The sequence below is a fragment of the Oncorhynchus masou genome, chromosome 22 (genome assembly GCF_036934945.1).
Source record: "Oncorhynchus masou masou isolate Uvic2021 chromosome 22, UVic_Omas_1.1, whole genome shotgun sequence".
NCBI lineage: Eukaryota > Metazoa > Chordata > Actinopteri > Salmoniformes > Salmonidae > Oncorhynchus > Oncorhynchus masou.
This window is the reverse complement of record NC_088233.1, coordinates 17,580,705-17,606,552: the sequence shown is the minus strand read 5'-3', so window position 1 is coordinate 17,606,552 and position 25,848 is coordinate 17,580,705. Positions and strand designations below refer to the sequence as shown.

The 25,848-nt window shown below is 49.8% G+C and overlaps 1 protein-coding gene across 1 annotated transcript in view; it reads right to left on the bottom strand.

Annotated features, from left to right (window-relative positions):
• mical2b (microtubule associated monooxygenase, calponin and LIM domain containing 2b) overlaps positions 1 to 25,848 on the bottom strand; it is a 114,945-nt gene that overhangs the window by 66,250 nt on the left and 22,847 nt on the right. The window contains 2 exon segments of the mRNA XM_064929457.1: positions 22,180 to 22,280; positions 22,822 to 22,977. Of these exon segments, the coding sequence (XP_064785529.1) occupies positions 22,180 to 22,280; positions 22,822 to 22,977 (257 nt within the window).

Genomic DNA, 25,848 nt, shown 5'->3' with positions numbered 1-25,848 from the left:
GCGTGCGTCACACACACACGCGCACACACACACACACAAGTCTAGTTAAACGCGTGCGTCCACACACACACACGCGCACACACACACACACACGTCTAGTTAAACGCGTGCGTCCACACACACACACACACACACACGTCTAGCTAAACGCGTGCGTCCACACACACACACACACACGTCTAGCTAAACGCGTGCGTCCACACACACACACACACACACACACACGTCTAGCTAAACGCGTGCGTCCAAACCCACACGTCTAGCTAAACGCGTGCGTCCACACACACACACACACAAACGTCTAGCTAGACGCGTGCGTCCACACACACACACACACGTCTAGCTAAACGCGTGCGTTCACACACACACAAACACACGTCTAGTTAAACGCGTGCGTCCACACACACACACACACACACACGTCTAGTTAAACGCGTGCGTCCACACACACACACACACACACGTCTAGTTAAACGCGTGCGTCCACACACACACACACACGTCTAGTTAAACGCGTGCGTCCACACACACACACGTCTAGTTAAACGCGTGCGTCCACACACACACACACACACACGTCTAGTTAAACGCGTGCGTCCACACACACGTCTAGTTAAACACGTGCGTCCACACACACACACACACGTCTAATTAAACGCGTGCGTCCACACACACACACACGTCTAGTTAAACGCGTGCGTCCACACACACACACGTCTAGTTAAACGCGTGCGTCCACACACACACACACACACACACGTCTAGTTAAACGCGTGCGTCCACACACGTCTAGTTAAACGCGTGCGTCCACACACACACACACACACACACACACGTCTAGTTAAACGCGTGCGTCCACACACACACACGTCTAGTTAAACGCGTGCGTCCACACACACACACGTCTAGTTAAACGCGTGCGTCCACACACACACACGTCTAGTTAAACGCGTGCGTCCACACACACACACGTCTAGTTAAACGCGTGCGTCCACACACACACACGTCTAGTTAAACGCGTGCGTCCACACACACACGTCTAGTTAAACGCGTGCGTCCACACACACACACACACACGTCTAGTTAAACGCGTGCGTCCACACACACACACACACACGTCTAGTTAAACGCGTGCGTCACACACACACACACACACGTCTAGTTAAACGCGTGCGTCCACACACACACACACACGTCTAGTTAAACGCGTGCGTCACACACACACACACACACACACACACACACGTCTAGTTAAACGCGTGCGTCCACACACACACACGTCTAGTTAAACGCGTGCGTCCACACACACACACACGTCTAGTTAAACGCGTGCGTCCACACACACACACACACGTCTAGTTAAACGCGTGCGTCCACACACACACACACACGTCTAGTTAAACGCGTGCGTCCCACACACACACACACGTCTAGTTAAACGCGTGCGTCCACACACACACACACGTCTAGTTAAACGCGTGCGTCCACACACACACACACACACACACGTCTAGTTAAACGCGTGCGTCCACACACACGTCTAGTTAAACACGTGCGTCCACACACACACACACACACACGTCTAGTTAAATGCGTGCGTCCACACACACACACACACACGTCTAGTTAAACGCGTGCGTCCACACACACACACGTCTAGTTAAACGCGTGCGTCCACACACACACACGTCTAGTTAAACGCGTGCGTCCACACACACACACGTCTAGTTAAACGCGTGCGTCCACACACACACACACACACACACACACACGTCTAGTTAAACGCGTGCGTCCACACACACACACACACACACACACACACACACGTCTAGTTAAACGCGTGCGTCCACACACACACACACACACACACACACACACACACACACACACACACGTCTAGTTAAACGCGTGCGTCCACACACACACACACACACGTCTAGTTAAACGCGTGCGTCCACACACACACACACACACACACACACGTCTAGTTAAACGCGTGCGTCCACACACACACACACACACACACGTCTAGTTAAACGCGTGCGTCCACACACACACACGTCTAGTTAAACGCGTGCGTCCACACACACACGTCTAGTTAAACGCGTGCGTCCACACACACACACACACGTCTAGTTAAACGCGTGCGTCCACACACACACACACACACACACACGTCTAGTTAAACGCGTGCGTCCACACACACACACACACACACACACACGTCTAGTTAAACGCGTGCGTCCACACACACACACACACACACACGTCTAGTTAAACGCGTGCGTCCACACACACACACACGTCTAGTTAAACGCGTGCGTCCACACACACACACACACACACACGTCTAGTTAAACGCGTGCGTCCACACACACACGTCTAGTTAAACGCGTGTGTACACACACACACACGTCTAGTTAAACGCGTGCGTCCACACACACACGTCTAGTTAAACGCGTGCGTCCACACACACACACACGTCTAGTTAAACGCGTGCGTCCACACACACACACACACGTCTAGTTAAACGCGTGCGTCCACACACACACACACACACACGTCTAGCTAAACGCGTGCGTCCACACACACACACACGTCTAGTTAAACGCGTGCGTCCACACACACACACGCGCACACACACACACACGTCTAGTTAAACGCGTGCGTCCACACACACACACACACACACACACGTCTAGCTAAACGCGTGCGTCCACACACACACACACGTCTAGCTAAACGCGTGCGTCCACACACACACACACACACACACGTCTAGCTAAACGCGTGCGTCCAAACCCACACGTCTAGCTAAACGCGTGCGTCCACACACACACAAACGTCTAGCTAGACGCGTGCGTCCACACACACACACACACACACGTCTAGCTAAACGCGTGCGTCCACACACACACACACACACACGTCTAGCTAAACGCGTGCGTCCAAACCCACACGTCTAGCTAAACGCGTGCGTGCACACACACACACACAAACGTCTAGCTAGACGCGTGCGTCCACACACACACACGTCTAGTTAAACGCGTGCGTCCACACACACACACACGTCTAGTTAAACGCGTGCGTCCACACACACACACACGTCTAGTTAAACGCGTGCGTCCACACACACACACACGTCTAGTTAAACGCGTGCGTCCACACACACACGTCTAGCTAAACGCGTGCGTCCACACACACACACACACACACCTAGCTAAACGCGTGCGTCCACACACACACACACACACACACGTCTAGTTAAACGCGTGCGTCCACACACACACACGCGCACACACACACACACACACGTCTAGTTAAACGCGTGCGTCCACACACACACACACACACACGTCTAGCTAAACGCGTGCGTCCACACACACACACACACACGTCTAGCTAAACGCGTGCGTCCACACACACACACACACACGTCTAGCTAAACGCGTGCGTCCACACACACACACACAAACGTCTAGCTAGAATCGTGCGTCCACACACACACACACACACACGTCTAGCTAAACGCGTGCGTTCACACACACACACACGTCTAGTTAAACGCGTGCGTCACACACACACACACACACGTCTAGTTAAACGCGTGCGTCCACACACACACACGTCTAGTTAAACGCGTGCGTCCACACACACACACACACACGTCTAGTTAAACGCGTGCGTCCACACACACACACACACACACGTCTAGTTAAACGCGTGCGTCCACACACACACACGTCTAGTTAAACGCGTGCGTCCACACACACACACGTCTAGTTAAACGCGTGCGTCCACACACACGTCTAGTTAAACGCGTGCGTCCACACACACACACGTCTAGTTAAACGCGTGCGTCCACACACACACACGTCTAGTTAAACGCGTGCGTCCACACTGTGACGACCCTCCCACTCCGTCTGCTGTATTCTGTTTGTTCTTGTTTCCTTATTAGGATGCCGGTGGGCGGAGTTGGGGAGGGTCGTCAGCTACATGGGAAACACCTGGGCCAGGTGTGTCCCAGGATAAATAGACCTCCTCTACATTCATGGAGGAGACTCTCTCCATGCAGACACCATTGTAGATTGTGTTGTGGTTCTTGGTGGTCTTTTGTTTATTTGCTTTGGCACCTTTCAACAACCTGCATTATCACATTCATGCATGCAAAACACTCACTTACACTGCTGATTACTGATTACACACACCATTGTATATTATACTTAGTTACTTATTTAATAAATATATATATATTGCTACTCCTTATCTCCACGTTGTCTCCCTTTGTTACGGGCTTTGAGCCGGTTCGTGACAAGTGGGGACTCGTCCGGGATCTTTTGAACTATTGGTTTGGGAGGCCGTGGAGTTACGTGTTTGGTTTGCATATTTTGTTTGCGTGTGATAGGCCCAGTATTGGTTGCCTTTGTTATTTTGTTTGCGTGCTGTGTTGGAGAGAGTATAATGGTTAGTTTCCAGGCCCTGCTTAGCCTGAACTCTTGTTCTACTTTCTGTTGGGACGTCAGTCTGAGGTGAGTAATCGGCTGTGTACCTCAGTGGGAGATTTGGGTAGGGTAGTGGAACTTGCTACCTGGAGCTATAGCCTTTTTCCCTGATAGGTTTAGCGACGTGTTTCATTTTTGGAATATGTTGGGCATGGTTAATGTTTGTTATTTTTGTGTGGTGTCTGTGGACTGAGCAGTTGTCTCGGGGCACATCCGTGGCTTGGTGGAATTTACCAGCATGCTGGGGAGTTTTTCCTTGCCAGCGGGCTACAGTGCGTAAATTCCCACCGCAAATCTGCACGAAGACTAGGGTTGAGTTATTGTAGGTTTTGGGGAAGCTCCATATCTCATCTCTCTTCTGTGGTGCTCAGGGTGATTGTCAATTCTCGGGTTGTAGTGTGGTTTGCTCAGCAGAAGGGAAGAGCGTCATGGCGTCTTATGTAGATGAGTTCATTCGCTCTCCATCGGAGGGATTGTTAGATTTAGGTACTAAAGAACAGCTGTTGAAGGTCGCGGAACACTACAAGGTTGAGATTAGTGATAAACGTCTAAAAAATTCTATTAGGTTGATATTGAAGGCCAATCTGATGGAGAGTGGTATTCTTAAAGTTACCACTGGGCCAGCCTCTGCTGAGGATTGGTCGTCTCCCAGTAATGTTACAATGGCCATTCCATCGGTTAGTCCTAGTAGCCTTCTTTTTGAACAGCAGAAAGAACTGCTTCTGTTACAGCTGGAGCATGATCGTGAGAAGAGAGAGCATGATCGGCAGCATGATCGTGAGAAGCTAGAGCATGATCGTATAAAATATGAAAAGGAATTGGCATTTAAACAAGATATGGAGCGTGCAAAGCTCAAGTTGCAACAAGAACGTATAGAGTTGGTTAGGGAAGGAAAGATCTCAGGGGAGAGTTTGTTTTGGGAAGGTGACCCAGATTTACCTAGGGGTAGTTCCGTTTTGGTCGTGCCCCAGAGACATTTGATATTGTTGGGAACTTACGGTTATTGCCTCAGTTTAATGAAAGGGACCCCGAGACATTCTTTTCGTTGTTTGAGCGGGTTGCTGACGCTAGGAGTTGGCCTGATTCTGACCGCACTTTAATGTTGCAGTGTGTGCTGACTGGTAAGGCGCAGGAAGCATATTCAGCTCTTAGTGTACATGACAGTGCCAGTTATGATAAAGTTAAAACAGCTGTGTTACAGATTTATGAATTGGTCCCTGAGGCTTACCGCCAACGATTTAGGACTTTAAAAAGGGATGATAAGCAGACTCATGTTGAGTTTGCGCGACAATTATCTTTACAGTTTAATCGCTGGTGTTCCGCCTCTGCAGTTGTGACTTTCCAAGGGCTGTGTGATCTGATTATGTTAGAGCAATTTAAAGACACAATTCCTGATCGTATTGCCACGTATATTAACGAACAGAAAGTAAAGAATGTTGCTGAAGCTGCGGTTTTGGCGGACGAGTATGTGTTGACTCACAAAAGTGTCTTTGCAGAGCCCCGTATTCGGAAAGAGTGGGGGCGTTCGGATAGATTTGGGCTTCGCTCACCGAGATACTTTGGTTCACGGGCAGAGTTCTATCCAACTCGGGTTGAGCCTGACTCCCATGGTAAAGCTGACTTTGGGCAGGAGTGTCACTACTGTCAAGGTTCAGGTCATTGGAAAAACGAATGTCCACTTCTCAAGGCAAAGGGTGCTTACGCTAAATCTAAGCCTACCGCGTTAGCTGCACCTGTTCCACATCAGTTCACCCATGACTCATTTCCTCAGGCCCAAGAGAGAATGTGAAAGTCCATATTGATCCAGACTATTTACCTTTCATTACGGAAGGTTTTGTGTCTATGTTAGGAAGTAAAGACCTAGTGGCAGTGAAGATCCTGAGAGACACAGGAGCCTCTGAATCATTTGTGTTGGAGTCTGTGTTACCCTTTTCTGCTGAGACTGATTCAGGGAATAGTGTTCTAATTAGGGGAATAGGTTTGAACACTCTGTCAGTTCCATTGCATAAACTGATGTTGGATTGTGGGCTGGTGAAGGGTGAAGTTGTTATGGGGGTGCGTCCTTCGTTGCCTATTGAGGGTATCGACGTGATCCTTGGGAATAACTTGGCTGGTGAGCGTGTATGGCCTGTCGTGTTTCCATCTCTAGTGGTTTCCACTAAGCCGTCATTTGTTGGGATTCCTGATGAGAGTGTACAGAGTTTCCCAGAGGTGTTCTCTGCATGTGCAGTGACACGTTCTATGGGTCGTGGCGAACTGGTCACTGCTCCGACTAATGATAATAATACAAAGTATGTCACTGTTTTCCCTGTTATCCCGTTATCTGTAACCCGCTCAGATCTAATCAATGCACAACGGAATGACCCCACGCTAGAAGAGTTGCGTGACCAAATTGTGCCTGTGGAACAGTTGGGAGATGTCGCCCATGGCTATTTTCTCCAAGAGGATGTCCTGATGAGAAAGTGGGTGTCTCATGATAGTTGTTTTCTAGGGGAGGCAATTAGTCAGGTTGTTGTACCAGTTAAGCTTCGTGAGTTGGTGTTGGAAACTTCTCACAGCGACGTTGCTGGACATATGGGGGTGAGGAAAACCTACAATCGCATATTAAGACATTTCTTTTGGCCTAGATTAAAGAGGGATGTTTCTGATTTTATCAAAACTTGTCACACCTGTCCATTAACTGGTAAGCCTAATCAAGCTATTAAACCAGTTCCATTGTTTCCTATTCCTGTACTTAGCCAACCTTTTGAGTATCTGATTATTGACTGTGTGGGTCCTCTGCCTCGTTCTAAAAAGGGTAGCAGTTACCTGTTCACTGTGATGTGTCAGACCACTAGGTTTCCTGCTGCCTATCCTCTTCGATCTATCACAACTAAATCTGTGTTAAAAGCTTTAACTCAGTTTCTCTCATTGTTTGGAATCCCTAAGGTCATTCAGAGTGATCAAGGCTCTAATTTCACCTCTAATCTGTTTAGTCAGGTTCTTCAACAGCTCCATATTAAACACAATTTGTCTAGCGCCTATCACGCGCAAAGTCAAGGAGCACTGGAACGTTTCCATCAAACTCTTAAGTCTTTGTTGAGAGCTTATTGTACTGAGATGGATAAGGATTGGGAGGAGGGGTTGCCTTGGTTACTGTTAGCTGCTAGGGAAGTTTCACAGGAGAGCACAGGTTTCAGTCCAAATGACCTTGTGTTTGGACATAGGGTGCGTGGACTTTTATCCGTTATCCAGGATGACTGGAAGTCTCCCGAGCCTCCTCAGTCCCTATTATCGTATGTGTGTGATTTCCGCGACGGCTGTACGCCGCTGGTGAAATGGCTAAAGAGAAGTTATCATCTGCACAGGAGAGGATGAAGGGCATATTTGATCGCCGAACTGAGCCTCGTCACTTTAGTCCAGGTGACCAGGTTCTTGCTCTGCTGCCAATTGTTGGTTCTCCTTTACAAGCTAAGTTTCAAGGTCCATATACAGTGGTGCGCCAGTACACTGAGCAAAATTATCTAGTTGCCACTCCAGAACGGAGGAAAGCACACCAGCTGTGCCATGTAAATCTGTTAAAACCCTATTATGCACGTTCCTCTGAGACTGAACAGTGGGATTCTACAGAGCACGGTAAACCTGTTCTTTTGGCTGATACAGTTGTTTCCTTGAGTTCTTGTCGTGCTAGATCTGGGCATGAGGAGGAAGATGTTCCTGGTCCTGACGATTGTATATTGCAGGGTAGATTAAAAAATTCAGAAACACTGGATATTTTAGACAGTCTTCTCACTCACCTACCTGATGATGGGCGTGAAGAGATGGTTGGTCTGATTCAGAGCTTTCCAGGTTTATTTTCAGATACACCTACACGTACAAACTTAATAGAACATGATATTGACATTGGAGGTGCTGACCCCATTCGTCAGCGGTTCTATAGAGTTTCTTCAGAGAAACTACGTTGTCTGGATGCTGAGGTCAAGTACATGCTGGAGAGTAAGATAGCAGAGCCTTCTTTCTCCAGTTGGGCTTCTCCCTGTATCTTGGTCAGTAAACCGGATGGAACAAACCGATTTTGTACGGACTACCGTAAGGTAAATAGTGTCACAAAGCCAGATTCATTTCCTCTTCCTCGAATGGAGGACTGTGTTGATCAAGTCGGTGCAGCTAAGTTTGTGAGCAAATTTGACCTGTTAAAAGGCTATTGGCAGGTGCCACTGACGAGTAGGGCACGTGAAATCTCTGCCTTTATTACACCCTTTGGTCTGTACTCGTATTCGGTTATGAGTTTCGGTTTGCGCAATGCACCTGCCACTTTTCAGCGACTTATGAACAGGGTTGTCGCCGGTCTGACCGGGTGCGCTGTTTATTTGGACGATGTAGTGATATATGCAGATACTTGGGAAGAACATCTGTCCCGTATTCAAGCCTTGTTCGAACGTCTGGCTGCTGGTCACCTCACAATCAATCTGGCTAAATGTGAGTTTGCTCAGGCGACCGTTACATACCTTGGAAAAGTGGTTGGGCAGGGGGAAGTGCGTCCTGTTCGGGCTAAAGTGGTGGCTATTGATGCTTTTCCACCACCAACTACTAAAAAGGAACTAATGCGTTTCTTGGGCAGGATTGGCTATTACCGTAGTTTTTGTAGTAACTTCTCCACTGTGGTCGCTCCCTTGACAGATCTGCTGAAAGCTAAGGCTGTTTATGTGTGGTCTACTCGTTGTCAACACGCTTTTGAAGATGTAAAGAGGTTGCTTACCTCAACTCCGGTGCTGGCTGCTCCTCGCATGGATTTGTCATTTACCTTGCAGGTGGATGCTAGTCATGTGGGGGCAGGTGCAGTTTTGCTGCAAGCAGATGTGTCTGGGATTGAGAGGCCTGTTAGTTTTTTTTTCTAAAAAGTTTAACGATTATCAGTTGAATTATTCAGTTATTGAAAAGGAAGCGCTAGCACTCATTTGGGCGCTACAACACTTCGAAGTGTATGTCGGGTCGGGGTAGTACCTATTGTGGTCTACACCGACCATAACCCCCTCACTTTTTGAGGTCCATGATGTGTCCAAACCAGAGGATAATGAGATGGTGTTTATTTTTACAATCATTCCATCTCGATGTGCGCCACATCCGGGGAACTGAAAACGTGATTGCTGATGCTCTCTCTCGTGCGCCCTGTTCCTAAATGTTTACGTGACTGACCATTGTTACGTATTGTCATGTTCTCTCTGTCCTGTCTGCTCCCGCCTGGTCTTGTTTTCTTCTTTCCTCTTAAATGTTGCTTCCTGTGTGAAGGTTGCTGAGGTCTGTAGAGGAGGTTGGCTAGGGTGAACACATAGACCCTCATCAATTTGTGGTGCAGAAGCTGTGTCAATTTGGAACTTAGAGGCTGGTATTTTCTTCCGGGGTCCTTGTTGGTCCCCGGTTTTATGGGGGGGAATGTGACGACCCTCCCACTCCGTCTGCTGTATTCTGTTTGTTCTTGTTTCCTTATTAGGATGCCGGTGGGCGGAGTTGGGGAGGGTCGTCAGCTACATGGGAAACACCTGGGCCAGGTGTGTCCCAGGATAAATAGACCTCCTCTACATTCATGGAGGAGACTCTCTCCATGCAGACACCATTGTAGATTGTGTTGTGGTTCTTGGTGGTCTTTTGTTTATTTGCTTTGGCACCTTTCAACAACCTGCATTATCACATTCATGCATGCAAAACACTCACTTACACTGCTGATTACTGATTACACACACCATTGTATATTATACTTAGTTACTTATTTAATAAATATATATATATTGCTACTCCTTATCTCCACGTTGTCTCCCTTTGTTACGGGCTTTGAGCCGGTTCGTGACAACACACACACACACGTCTAGTTAAACGCGTGCGTCCACACACACACACACGTCTAGTTAAACGCGTGCGTCCACACACACACACACAGTTAAACGCGTGCGTCCACACACACACACACACGTCTAGTTAAACGCGTGCGTCCAAACACACACACGTCTAGTTAAACGCGTGCGTCCACACACACACGTCTAGTTAAACGCGTGCGTCCACACACACACACACGTCTAGTTAAACGCGTGCGTCCACACACACACACACACACACACGTCTAGTTAAACGCGTGCGTCCACACACACACGTCTAGTTAAACGCGTGCGTCCACACACACACACACGTCTAGTTAAACGCGTGCGTCCACACACACACGTCTAGTTAAACGCGTGCGTCCACACACACACACGTCTAGTTAAACGCGTGCGTCCACACACACACACACACACACACACGTCTAGTTAAACGCGTGCGTCCACACACACACACACGTCTAGTTAAACGCGTGCGTCCACACACACACACACACACACGTCTAGTTAAACGCGTGCGTCCACACACACACACACACACACGTCTAGTTAAACGCGTGAGTCCACACACACACACACACACACGTCTAGTTAAACGCGTGCGTCCACACACACACACACACACACGTCTAGTTAAACGCGTGCGTCCACACACACACACACACACGTCTAGTTAAACGCGTGCGTCCACACACACACACACACACGTCTAGTTAAACGCGTGCGTCCACACACACACACACACGTCTAGTTAAACGCGTGCGTCCACACACACACACACACACGTCTAGTTAAACGCGTGCGTCCACACACACACACACACGTCTAGTTAAACGCGTGCGTCCACACACACACACACACGTCTAGTTAAACGCGTGCGTCCACACACACACACACGTCTAGTTAAACGCGTGCGTCCACACACACACACACACACACACGTCTAGTTAAACGCGTGCGTCCACACACACACACACACGTCTAGTTAAACGCGTGCGTCCACACACACACACGTCTAGTTAAACGCGTGCGTCCACACACACACACGTCTAGTTAAACGCGTGAATCCACACACACACACACACACGTCTAGTTAAACGCGTGCGTCCACACACACACACACACGTCTAGCTAAACGCGTGCGTCCACACACACACACACACGTCTAGCTAAACGCGTGCGTCCACACACACACGTCTAGCTAAACGCGTGCGTCCACACACACACACGTCTAGTTAAACGCGTGCGTCCACACACACACGTCTAGTTAAACGCGTGCGTCCACACACACACACACACAGGTCTAGTTAAACGCGTGCGTCCACACACACGTCTAGTTAAACGCGTGCGTCCACACACACACACACACACGTCTAGTTAAACGCGTGCGTCCACACACACACACACACACACACACACACGTCTAGTTAAACGCGTGCGTCCACACACACACACACGTCTAGTTAAACTCGTGCGTCCACACACACACACACACGTCTAGTTAAACGCGTGCGTCCACACACACACACGTCTAGTTAAACGCGTGAATCCACACACACACACGTCTAGTTAAATGCGTGCGTCCACACACACACACGTCTAGTTAAACGGGTGCGTCCACACACACACACACACGTCTAGTTAAACGCGTGCGTCCACACACACACACACACACGTCTAGTTAAACGCGTGCGTCCACACACACACGTCTAGTTAAACGCGTGCGTCCACACACACACACACACGTCTAGTTAAACGCGTGCGTCCACACACACACACACGTCTAGCTAAACGCGTGCGTCCACACACACACACACACGTCTCGCTAAACGCGTGCGTTCCACACACACACACACGTCTCGCTAAACGCGTGCGTCCACACACACACACACGTCTAGCTAAACGCGTGCGTCCACACACACACACACACGTCTAGCTAAAACGCGTGCCCACACACACACACACGTCTAGCTAAACGTGTGCGTCCACACACACGTCTAGCTAAACGCGTGCGTCCACACACACACACACACACACACACACACACACACACGTCTAGCTAAACGCGTGCGTCCACACACACACACACACGTCTAGCTAAACGCGTGCGTCCACACACACACACACACGTCTAGTTAAACGCGTGCGTCCACACACACACACACACACACACACACACACACACACACACACACACACACGTCTAGTTAAACGCGTGCGTCCACACACACACACACGTCTAGTTAAACGCGTGAATCCACACACACACACACACACACACACACACACGTCTAGTTAAACGCGTGCGTCCACACACACACACACACACACACACACACGTCTAGCTAAACGCGTGCGTCCACACACACACACACACACACGTCTAGCTAAACGCGTTCGTCCACACACACACACACACGTCTAGCTAAACGCGTGCGTCCACACACACGTCTAGCTAAACGCGTGCGTCCACACACACACACGTCTAGTTAAACGCGTGCGTCCACACACACACACACACACGTCTAGCTAAACGCATGCGTCCACACACACACACACACGTCTCGCTAAACGCGTGCGTCCACACACACACACACGTCTAGCTAAATGCGTGCGTCCACACACACACACACACACACACACACACACGTCTAGCTAAACGCGTGCGTCCACACACACACACACACGTCTAGCTAAACGCATGCGTCCACACACACACACACACGTCTCGCTAAACGCGTGCGTCCACACACACACACACGTCTAGCTAAATGCGTGCGTCCACACACACACACACACACACACACACACACACACACACGTCTAGCTAAACGCGTGCGTCCACACACACACACACACACGTCTAGCTAAACGCGTGCGTCACACACACACACACACACACACGTCTAGCTAAACGCGTGCGTCCACACACACACACACGTCTAGTTAAACGCGTGCGTCCACACACACACACACACACACACACACACACGTCTAGTTAAACGCGTGCGTCCACACACACACACGTCTAGTTAAACGCGTGAATCCACACACACACACACACACACGTCTAGTTAAACGCGTGCGTCCACACACACACACACACGTCTAGCTAAACGCGTGCGTCCACACACACACACACACGTCTAGCTAAACGCGTGCGTCCACACACACACACACACGTCTAGCTAAACGCGTGCGTCCACACACACACACGTCTAGTTAAACGCGTGCGTCCACACACACACACGTCTAGTTAAACGCGTGCGTCCACACACACACACACACAGGTCTAGTTAAACGCGTGCGTCCACACACGTCTAGTTAAACGCGTGCGTCCACACACACACACACACACACACGTCTAGTTAAACGCGTGCGTCCACACACACACACACACACGTCTAGTTAAACGCGTGCGTCCACACACACACACGTCTAGTTAAACTCGTGCGTCCACACACACACGTCTAGTTAAACGCGTGCGTCCACACACACACACGTCTAGTTAAACGCGTGAATCCACACACACGTCTAGTTAAACGCGTGCGTCCACACACACACACGTCTAGTTAAACGGGTGCGTCCACACACACACACACACGTCTAGCTAAACGCGTGCGTCCACACACACACACACACACGTCTAGTTAAACGCGTGCGTCCACACACACACACACACACACACGTCTAGTTAAACGCGTGCGTCCACACACACACGTCTAGTTAAACGCGTGCGTCCACACACACACACACACACACACACGTCTAGTTAAACGCGTGCGTCCACACACACACACACGTCTCGCTAAACGCGTGCGTCCACACACACACACACGTCTAGCTAAACGCGTGCGTCCACACACACACACACACGTCTAGTTAAACGCGTGCGTCCACACACACACACACGTCTAGTTAAACGCGTGCGTCCACACACACACACACACGTCTAGTTAAACGCGTGCGTGCGTCCACACACACACACACTTCTAGTTAAACGCGTGCGTCCACACACGTCTAGTTAAACGCGTGCGTCCACACACACACACACACACACACGTCTAGTTAAACGCGTGCGTCCACACACACACACACACACACACACACGTCTAGTTAAACGCGTGCGTCCACACACACACACACACACACACGTCTAGTTAAACGCGTGCGTCCCACACACACACACACACACACGTCTAGTTAAACGCGTGCGTCCACACACACACACACACACACACGTCTAGTTAAACGCGTGCGTCCACACACACACACACGTCTAGTTAAACGCGTGCGTCCACACACACACACGTCTAGTTAAACGCGTGCGTCCACACACACACGTCTAGTTAAACGCGTGCGTCCACACACACACGTCTAGTTAAACGCGTGCGTCCACACACACACACACACACGTCTAGTTAAACGCGTGCGTCCACACACACACGTCTAGTTAAACGCGTGCGTCCACACACACGTCTAGCTAAACGCGTGCGTCCACACACACGTCTAGTTAAACGCGTGCGTCCACACACACCACACACACACACACACGTCTAGCTAAACGCGTGCGTCCACACACACACACACACACGTCTCGCTAAACGCGTGCACACCACACACACACACACGTCTCGCTAAACGCGTGCGTCCACACACACACACACGTCTAGCTAAACGCGTGCGTCCACACACACACACACGTCTAGCTAAACGCGTGCGTCCACACACACACACACACACGTCTAGCTAAACGCGTGCGTCCACACACACACACACACGTCTAGCTAAACGCGTGCGTCCACACACACACACGTCTAGCTAAACGCGTGCGTCCCACACACACACACACACACACACACACACACACACGTCTAGCTAAACGCGTGCGTCCACACACACACACACACGTCTAGCTAAACGCGTGCGTCCACACACACACACACACACACACACACACACACACACGTCTAGTTAAACGCGTGAATCCACACACACACACACACACACGTCTAGTTAAACGCGTGCGTCCACACACACACACACACGTCTAGCTAAACGCGTGCGTCGTCACACACACACACACACGTCTAGCTAAACGCGTTCGTCCACACACACACGTCTAGTTAAACGCGTGCGTCCACACACACACGTCTAGTTAAACGCGTGCGTCCACACACACACACGTCTAGTTAAACGCGTGCGTCCACACACACACACGTCTAGCTAAACGCGTGCGTCCACACACACACACACACGTCTCGCTAAACGCGTGCGTCCACACACACACACACGTCTAGCTAAACGCGTGCGTCCACACACACACACACGTCTAGCTAAACGCGTGCGTCCACACACACACACACACGTCTAGCTAAATGCGTGCGTCCACACACACACACACACACACACGTCTAGCTAAACGCGTGCGTCCACACACACACACACACACGTCTAGCTAAACGCGTGCGTCCACACACACACACACGTCTAGTTAAACGCGTGCGTCCACACACACACACACACACACACACACACACACGTCTAGTTAAACGCGTGCGTCCACACACACACACACACGTCTAGTTAAACGCGTGAATCCACACACACACACACACACACACACGTCTAGTTAAACGCGTGCGTCCACACACACACACACACGTCTAGCTAAACGCGTGCGTCCACACACACACGTCTAGCTAAACGCGTGCGTCCACACACACACACACGTCTAGCTAAACGCGTGCGTCCACACACACACACGTCTAGTTAAACGCGTGCGTCCACACACACACGTCTAGTTAAACGCGTGCGTCCACACACACACACACACAGGTCTAGTTAAACGCGTGCGTCCACACACGTCTAGTTAAACGCGTGCGTCCACACACACACACACACACACACACACACGTCTAGTTAAACGCGTGCGTCACACACACACACACACACACACACGTCTAGTTAAACGCGTGCGACCACACACACACACACGTCTAGTTAAACTCGTGCGTCCACACACACACACACACGTCTAGTTAAACGCGTGCGTCCACACACACACACGTCTAGTTAAACGCGTGAATCCACACACACACGTCTAGTTAAATGCGTGCGTCCACACACACACACACGTCTAGTTAAACGGGTGCGTCCACACACACACACACACGTCTAGCTAAACGCGTGCGTCCACACACACACACACACGTCTAGTTAAACGCGTGCGTCCACACACACACGTCTAGTTAAACGCGTGCGTCCACACACACACACACACACGTCTAGTTAAACGCGTGCGTCCACACACACACACACGTCTCGCTAAACGCGTGCGTCCACACACACACACACACGTCTAGCTAAACGCGTGCGTCCACACACACACACACGTCTAGTTAAACGCGTGCGTCCACACACACACACACGTCTAGTTAAACGCGTGCGTCCACACACACACACACACGTCTAGTTAAACGCGTGCGTCCACACACACGTCTAGTTAAACGCGTGCGTCCCACACACACACACACACACACGTCTAGTTAAACGCGTGCGTCCACACACACACACACACACACACGTCTAGTTAAACGCGTGCGTCCACACACACACACACACACACACACACACGTCTAGTTAAACGCGTGCGTCCCACACACACACACACACGTCTAGTTAAAACGCGTGCGTCCACACACACACGTCTAGTTAAACGCGTGCGTCCACACACACACACACACACGTCTAGTTAAACGCGTGCGTCCACACACACACACGTCTAGTTAAACGCGTGCGTCCCACACACACACACACACGTCTAGTTAAACGCGTGCGTCCACACACACACGTCTAGTTAAACGCGTGCGTCCACACACACGTCTAGTTAAACGCGTGCGTCCACACACACACACACACACACGTCTAGTTAAACGCGTGCGTCCACACACACAACACGTCTAGTTAAACGCGTGCGTCCACACACACACACACACACGTCTAGTTAAACGCGGTCCACCACACACACACACACACACACACACGTCTAGTTAAACCCACACACACACGTCTAGTTAAACGCGTGCGTCCACACAAACACACGTCTAGTTAAACGCGTGCGTCCCCACACACACACACGTCTAGTTAAACGCGTGCGTCCCCACACACACACACGTCTAGTTAAACGCGTGCGTCCACACACACACACACACACGTCTAGTTAAACGCGTGCGTCCACACACACACACACACGTCTAGTTAAACGCGTGCGTCCACACACACACACACACACACGTCTAGTTAAACGCGTGCGTCCACACACACACACACACGTCTAGTTAAACGCGTGCGTCCACCCACACACACACACACACACGTCTAGTTAAACGCGTGCGCCCACACACACACACACGTCTAGTTAAACGCGTGCGTCCACACACACACACACACGTCTAGTTAAACGCGTGCGTCCCCACACACACACACACGTCTAGTTAAACGCGTGCGTCCCCACACACACACACACACACACGTCTAGTTAAACGCGTGCGTCCACACACACAACGTCTAGCGTGCGTCCACACACACACACACACACGTCTAGTTAAACGCGTGCGTCCCACACACACACACACACACACACTAGTTAAACGCGTGCGTCCACACACACACACACGTCTAGTTAAACGCGTGCGTCCACACACACACACACACACGTCTAGTTAAACGCGTGCGTCCACACACACACACACACGTCTAGTTAAACGCGTGCGTCCCCACACACACACACACACACACACACACACACGTCTAGTTAAACGCGTGCGTCCACACACACACACACACGTCTAGTTAAACGCGTGCGTCCCACACACACACACACACACGTCTAGTTAAACGCGTGCGTCCCCACACACACACACACACGTCTAGTTAAACGCGTGCGTCCACACACACACACACACACACACGTCTAGTTAAACGCGTGCGTCCACACACACACACACACACGTCTAGTTAAACGCGTGCGTCCACACACACACACACACACGTCTAGTTAAACGCGTGCGTCCACACACACACACACACACGTCTAGTTAAACGCGTGCGTCCACACACACACACAACACGTCTAGTTAAACGCGTGCGTCCACACACACACACACACACGTCTAGTTAAACGCGTGCGTCCACACACACACACGTCTAGTTAAACGCGTGCGTCCACACACACACACACACACACGTCTAGTTAAACGCGTGCGTCCACACACACACACACACACACGTCTAGTTAAACGCGTGCGTCCACCACACACACACACACACACGTCTATTTAACCGGGTGCGCCCCAACAACACACCCCACACCACACACACACACACACACGTCTAGTTAAACGCGTGCGTCCCACACACACACACACACGTCACACACACGTCCACACACACACACACACACGTCTAGTTAAACGCGTGCGTCCACACACACACACACACACGTCTAGTTAAACGCACACACACCACACACACACACACACACGTCTAGTTAAACGCGTGCGTCCACACACACACACACACACACACGTCTAGTTAAACGCGTGCGTCCACCACACACACACACACACACGTCTAGTTAAACGCGTGCGTCACACACACACACACACACACACGTCTAGTTAAACGCGTGCGTCCACACACCACACACACACACACGTCTAGTTAAACGCGTGCGTCCCACACACACACACACACACACGTCTAGTTAAAGCCCACACACAAACGTCTAGTTAAACGCGTGCGTCCCACACACACACACACACGTCTAGTTAAACGCGTGCGTCCACACACACACACACGTCAGTTAAACGCGTGCGTAAACCACACACACACACACGTCTAGTTAAACGCGTGCGTCCACACACACACACACGTCTAGTTAAACGCGAGCGTCCACACACACACACACACGTCTAGTTAAACGCGTGCGTCCACACACACACACACACGTCTAGTTAAACGCGTGCGTCCCACACACACACACACGTCTAGTTAAACGCGTGCGTCCCACACCACCACACACACACACGTCTAGTTAAACGCGTGCGTCCACACACACACACACACACACGTCTAGTTAAACGCGTGCGTCTAGTTAAACCACACACACACACACACACGTCTAGTTAAACGCGTGCGTCCACACACACACACACACACGTCTAGTTAAACGCGTGCGTCCACACACACACACACACACACACGTCTAGTTAAACGCGAGCGTCCACACACACACACACACACACACACGTCTAGTTAAACGCGTGCGTCCACACACACACACACACACACGTCTAGTTAAACGCGTGCGTCCACACACACACACACACACACACGTCTAGTTAAACGCGTGCGTCCACACACACACACACACACACACGTCTAGTTAAACGCGTGCGTCCCACACACACACACACACACGTCTAGTTAAACGCGTGCGTCCACACCACACACACACACACACACGTCTAGTTAAACGCGTGCGTCACACACACACACACACACACACGTCTAGTTAAACGCGTGCGTCCACACACACACACACACACACACGTCTAGTTAAACGCGTGCGTCCACACACACACACACGTCTAGTTAAACGCGTGCGTCCACACACACACACACACACACGTCTAGTTAAACGCGTGCGTCCACACCACACACACACGTCACACACACACACACACGTCTAGTTAAACGCGTGCGTCACACACACACACACGTCTAGTTAAACGCGTGCGTCCCACACACACACACACACACGTCTAGTTAAACGCGTGCACACCCACACACACACACACACACACGTCTAGTTAAACGCGTGCGTCCACACACACACACACACACACGTCTAGTTAAACGCGTGCGTCCACACACACACACACGTCTAGTTAAACGCGTGCGTCCACACACACACGTCTAGTTAAACGCGTGCGTCCACACACACACGTCTAGTTAAACGCGTGCGTCCACACACACACACACACACGTCTAGTTAAACGCGTGCGGCCCACACACACACACACACTAGTTAAACGCACACACACACACACGTCTAGTTAAACGCGTGCGTCCACACCACACACACACACACACACACACACGTCTAGTTAAACGCGTGCGTCCACACACACACACACGTCTAGTTAAACGCGTGCGTCCACACACACACACACACACACGTCTAGTTAAACGCGTGCGTCCACACACACACACGTCTAGTTAAACGCGTGCGTCCACACACACACACACGTCTAGTTAAACGCGTGCGTCCACCACACACGTCACACACACACACGTCTAGTTAAACGCGTGCGTCCCACACACACACACACACACACGTCTAGTTAAACGCGTGCGTCCACACACACACACACGTCACACACACACGTCTAGTTAAACGCGTGCGTCCACACACACACACACGTCTAGTTAAACGCGTGCGTCCACACACACACGTCTAGTTAAACGCGTGCGTCCACACACACACACACACGTCTAGTTAAACGCGTGCGTCCACACACACACACACACACGTCTAGTTAAACGCGTGCGTCCACACACACACACACACACGTCTAGTTAAACGCGTGCGTCCACACACACACACACACGTCTAGTTAAACGCGTGCGTCACACACACACACACACACGTCTAGTTAAACGCGTGCGTCCACACACACACACACACACACGTCTAGTTAAACGCGTGCGTCCACACACACACACACACACACGTCTAGTTAAACGCGTGCGGCCACACACACACACACACACACACACACACGTCTAGTTAAACGCGTGCGTCCACACACACACACACGTCTAGTTAAACGCGTGCGTCCACACACACACACACACGTCTAGTTAAACGCGTGCGTCCACACACACACACACACGTCTAGTTAAACGCGTGCGTCCACACACACACACACACGTCTAGTTAAACGCGTGCGTCCACACACACACACACACGTCTAGTTAAACGCGTGCGTCCACACACACACACGTCTAGTTAAACGCGTGCGTCCACACACACACACACGTCTAGTTAAACACGCCCACACACACACACACACGTCTAGTTAAACGCGTGCGTCCACACACACACACACACGTCTAGTTAAACGCGTGCGTCCACACACACACACACGTCTAGTTAAACGCGTGCGTCCACACACACACACACGTCTAGTTAAACGCGTGCGTCCACACACACACCACACACACACACGTCTAGTTAAACGCGTGCGTCCACACACACACACGTCTAGTTAAACGCGTGCGTCCACACACACACACACGTCTAGTTAAACGCGTGCGTCCACACACACACACACGTCTAGTTAAACGCGTGCGTCCCACACACACACACACGTCTAGTTAAACGCGTGCGTCCACACACACACACGTCTAGTTAAACGCGTGCGTCCACACACACACACACGTCTAGTTAAACGCGTGCGTCCACACACACACACACACACACACACACACACACACACACACGTCTAGTTAAACGCGTGCGTCCACACACACACACACACACGTCTAGTTAAGACCCCTCCCCCCCAGCACATCCTTCTCAACCAGCAACACATTATACCCGCTCAAATACATCTAGTCTTGTGTTTTTATTCCCAGTTTAATGCCACGGCTGTGATTTGGCACCCTCTGGCAGATGGGGCACAATGGCACAGCTGTAAATATCTGTGCTGTGGGCGAGTGGCATATTGAGCACAAAGTAGCAAAACAAAAACACTCACATGAATGATGACTCCCTTGTCCAGCAGACTCTGCTTCTTCGCAGTCATCACAAAGTAGTGTGTGTTGTCTCTGTAGTACACAATGTTCTCCAGATCAATCCCTGCAATCACAAGACAACACAAAGCTTCATAAACAACTGTCAGTCATGTTGGCCATACAACCAAATTGTGTGACACGGTCAGTGGGAGGATCATGTTCCAAATGCGGTGTTGTATCATGACCAACGTGAGTGATGGTACACAACCTTTTCATTAAGAGGGGGTTTGAGGGGAGGAGATTGCAGCCTGTCGTCACACACTGTTGAACCTCACAAAGCCAAGCAGGCTGCTAGAATCAGCAGCACCTAGATCCTCCATGGTGTGTTAGCATGGGAAACATTTCATCTGCTGGTACTTCAGCAAAACACTCCCTTTGTAGGAGACACACTGGTTTCATGGATTAAAACATTTTATTGCGGTTCCCAATGGACTGATGTGATGACACCTAGGGTATCACCATTCCAGGTAAATCAGCCTGATCGCACATCAATGACCATAAGAGTTGGAAAGACCGCACAAACAGGTCCAAGGCTTGGCTAGGAGGTCAATGCCCAGGAGAGGGGTACAGAAGGTGTGTGGGGTCAGGTTTGTGAGATGACCCACCGGTTTCCTCTTTGAGCTCCAGGAAGAACTTCTGGTTGAAGATGAAGGCCACGCCGCTGATCTCCTCCACCTTGGCCTCGGCTGTGGTATTCCTGTTAACGAAGTTGGCTGTGATGGCTATGGCCAGCTTGCCCCGGAACTCTTTCCTCCTGAAACCTACAGTATGCGGCAAAGCATTGTTATTCGTTCTGCTGACAGTCAACATCAAGGAAGTTAATCATTTTATACCAGATTAAACAGTCAAATTACGATAAATCGGAGCAATAATTTGCTATTACATAGTGTTAAGGAAATACAGGCTGATAAAGGTTAAGGTAATGACATAGATCAAAAAGCATTAGGGACATTTTAAAATACTACCTTCAAACTTTGTCTGAGCAATACTCCTGTCTGGTTGACAACAAACCGATGCATTATCTTTTTTAGATACAGACTACACTCAAGATTGATCCAAGTAGTGTAATAGACTTTCACCAGTCACATGACCAGATTCCATCTGTATACCAGCTGTTCATCTTCTCCGGGAGACTTCTGGGTAGTGTGCTCTGACACAGGTCAAAGATAACTCGAGATAGTGCAGGTTAACTGCAGATGAAGACAAGTACTCTAAAATTATCATGGCTTGATTTCATTTTTTTATTTTTATGTAACATGATTGTATAGCTTTTTAATAGAAATTCCAAAGCCAAAAATAGTGAACATTCAATTGCCAAAACAATGAAAATGTTCCATTGTCTGTCATATCCACATACTATAGACATCATAGTAACTTCCTATTTAAGTAGTACAATATATATACACTGCTCAAAAAAATAAAGGGAACACTTAAACAACACAATGTAACTCCAAGTCAATCACACTTCTGTGAAATCAAACTGTCCACTGAGGAAGCAACACTGATTGACAATACATTTCACATGTTGCTGTGCAAATGGAATAGACAACAGGTGGAAATTATAGGCAATTAGCAAGACACCCCCAATAAAGGAGTGGTTCTGCAGGTGGTGGCCACAGACCACTTCTCAGTTCCTATGCTTCCTGGCTGATGTTTTGGTCACTTTTGAATGCTGGCGGTGCTTTCACTCTAGTGGTAGCATGAGACCCACACAGGTGGCTCAGGTAGTGCAGCTCATCCAGGATGGGACATCAATGCGAGCTGTGGCAAGAAGGTTTGCTGTGTCTGTCAGCATAGTGTCCAGAGCATAGAGGGGCTACCAGGAGACAGGCCAGTACATCAGGAGACGTGGATGAGGCCGTAGGAGGGCAACAACTCAGCAGCAGGACCACTCCCTCTGCCTTTGTGCAAGGAGGAGCACTGCCAGAGCCCTGCAAAATGACCTCCAGCAGGCCACAAATGTGCATGTGTCTGCTCAAACGGTCAGAAACAGACTCCATGAGGGTGGTATGAGGGCCCGACGTCCACAGGTGGGGGTTGTGCTTACAGCCCAACACTGCGCAGGACGTTTGGCATTTGCCAGAGAACTCGTCACAGATGAAAGCAGGTTCACACTGAGCACATGTGACAGACGTGACAGAGTCTGGAGACACCGTGGGACAACGTTCTGCTGCCTGCAACATCCTCCAGCATGACCGGTTTGGCGGTGGGTCAGTCATGGTGTGGGGTGGCATTTCTTTGGGGGGCCGCACTCCATGTGTTCGCCAGAGGTAGCCTGACTGCCATTAGGTACCGAGATGAATTCCTCAGACCCCTTGTGAGACCATATGCTGGTGCGGTTGGCCCTGGGTTCCTCCTAATGCAAGACAATGCTAGACCTCATGTGGCTGGAGTGTGTCATTGATGCTATGGACTGGCCTGCCCGTTCCCAAGACCTGAATCCAATTGAGCACATCATGTCTCGCTCCATCCACCAACGCCACGTTGCACCACAGACTGTCCAGAAGTTGGCGGATGCTTTAGTCCAGGTCTGGGAGGAGATCCCTCAGGAGACCACAACAGAAGCATGCCCAGGCGTTGTAGGGAGGTCATACAGGCACGTGGAGGCCACACACACACTACTGAGCCTCATTTTGACTTGTTTTAAGGACATTATAACAAAGTTGGATCAGCCTGTAGTGTGGTTTTCCACTTCAATTTTGAGTGTGACTCCAAATCCAGACCTCCATGGGTTGATACATTTGATTTCCATTTATCATTTTTGTGTGATTTTGTTGTCAGCACATTCAACTATGTAAAGAAAAAAGTATTTAATAAGAATATTTCATTCATTCAGATCTAGGGTGTTATTTTAGTGTTCGCTTTATTTTTTTGAGCAGTATATATATATATATACTGCTCAGGCTGCTACTGCCTGAGCAGAGATGTGAAGATATAGATAGGATAGGATAGATCTATCTATATCTTCACATCTCTGCTCAGGCAGTAGCAGCCACCCAATGTTACCTTTGTGCAGTCTTCAGTCATCCAATTTAGCTAGGCTAGCCTGCCAAAGTATGCTGCGGAGCTGTCTGACAAAAAAGTTTTACTAGTTCCTCAAAGTAGATTAGGCATACTTCACGAACTGTCTCAATCCCCCTCTCTCTCATCGTTGTGTTCATTCCTCTCTCATGGTCTGCGTGTAGCTAACCTAATGTCGCAGACATAAGTGTATTCATCTCTGGCTGATTTCGAAAAAACAGGTGCAATGGATTATAGTCACTGTAGTTAATTACCAAGTTAGTGTTAAACTACATTGAATATTTGCTCAATGAAAATTACAACTCCCTTCAGCCCAGCATCCCACATCCTTCTTGATTTCTCTTGTGAATGATTGGATTTCTCTAGAGAAACAGAGCGTTGGGCTCGAAAAAAATACAAATTAAATGTCGCTCAATCAGTTGTTTATTACCACTTTTTATTTTACAAAAATGTAGGTTAATAGCCCAGTACAACTTATTCCCTCAGGCATGTTCTCTCACATCCTGGAACACCTTGTGTGCAGTTCTATTGTACTTTACCCCTTAAGGCATGACTGAAATTGAAAGCATTTTATGACCATAAAGTGTTTATGACTGGCAAGCTAAGGGAAA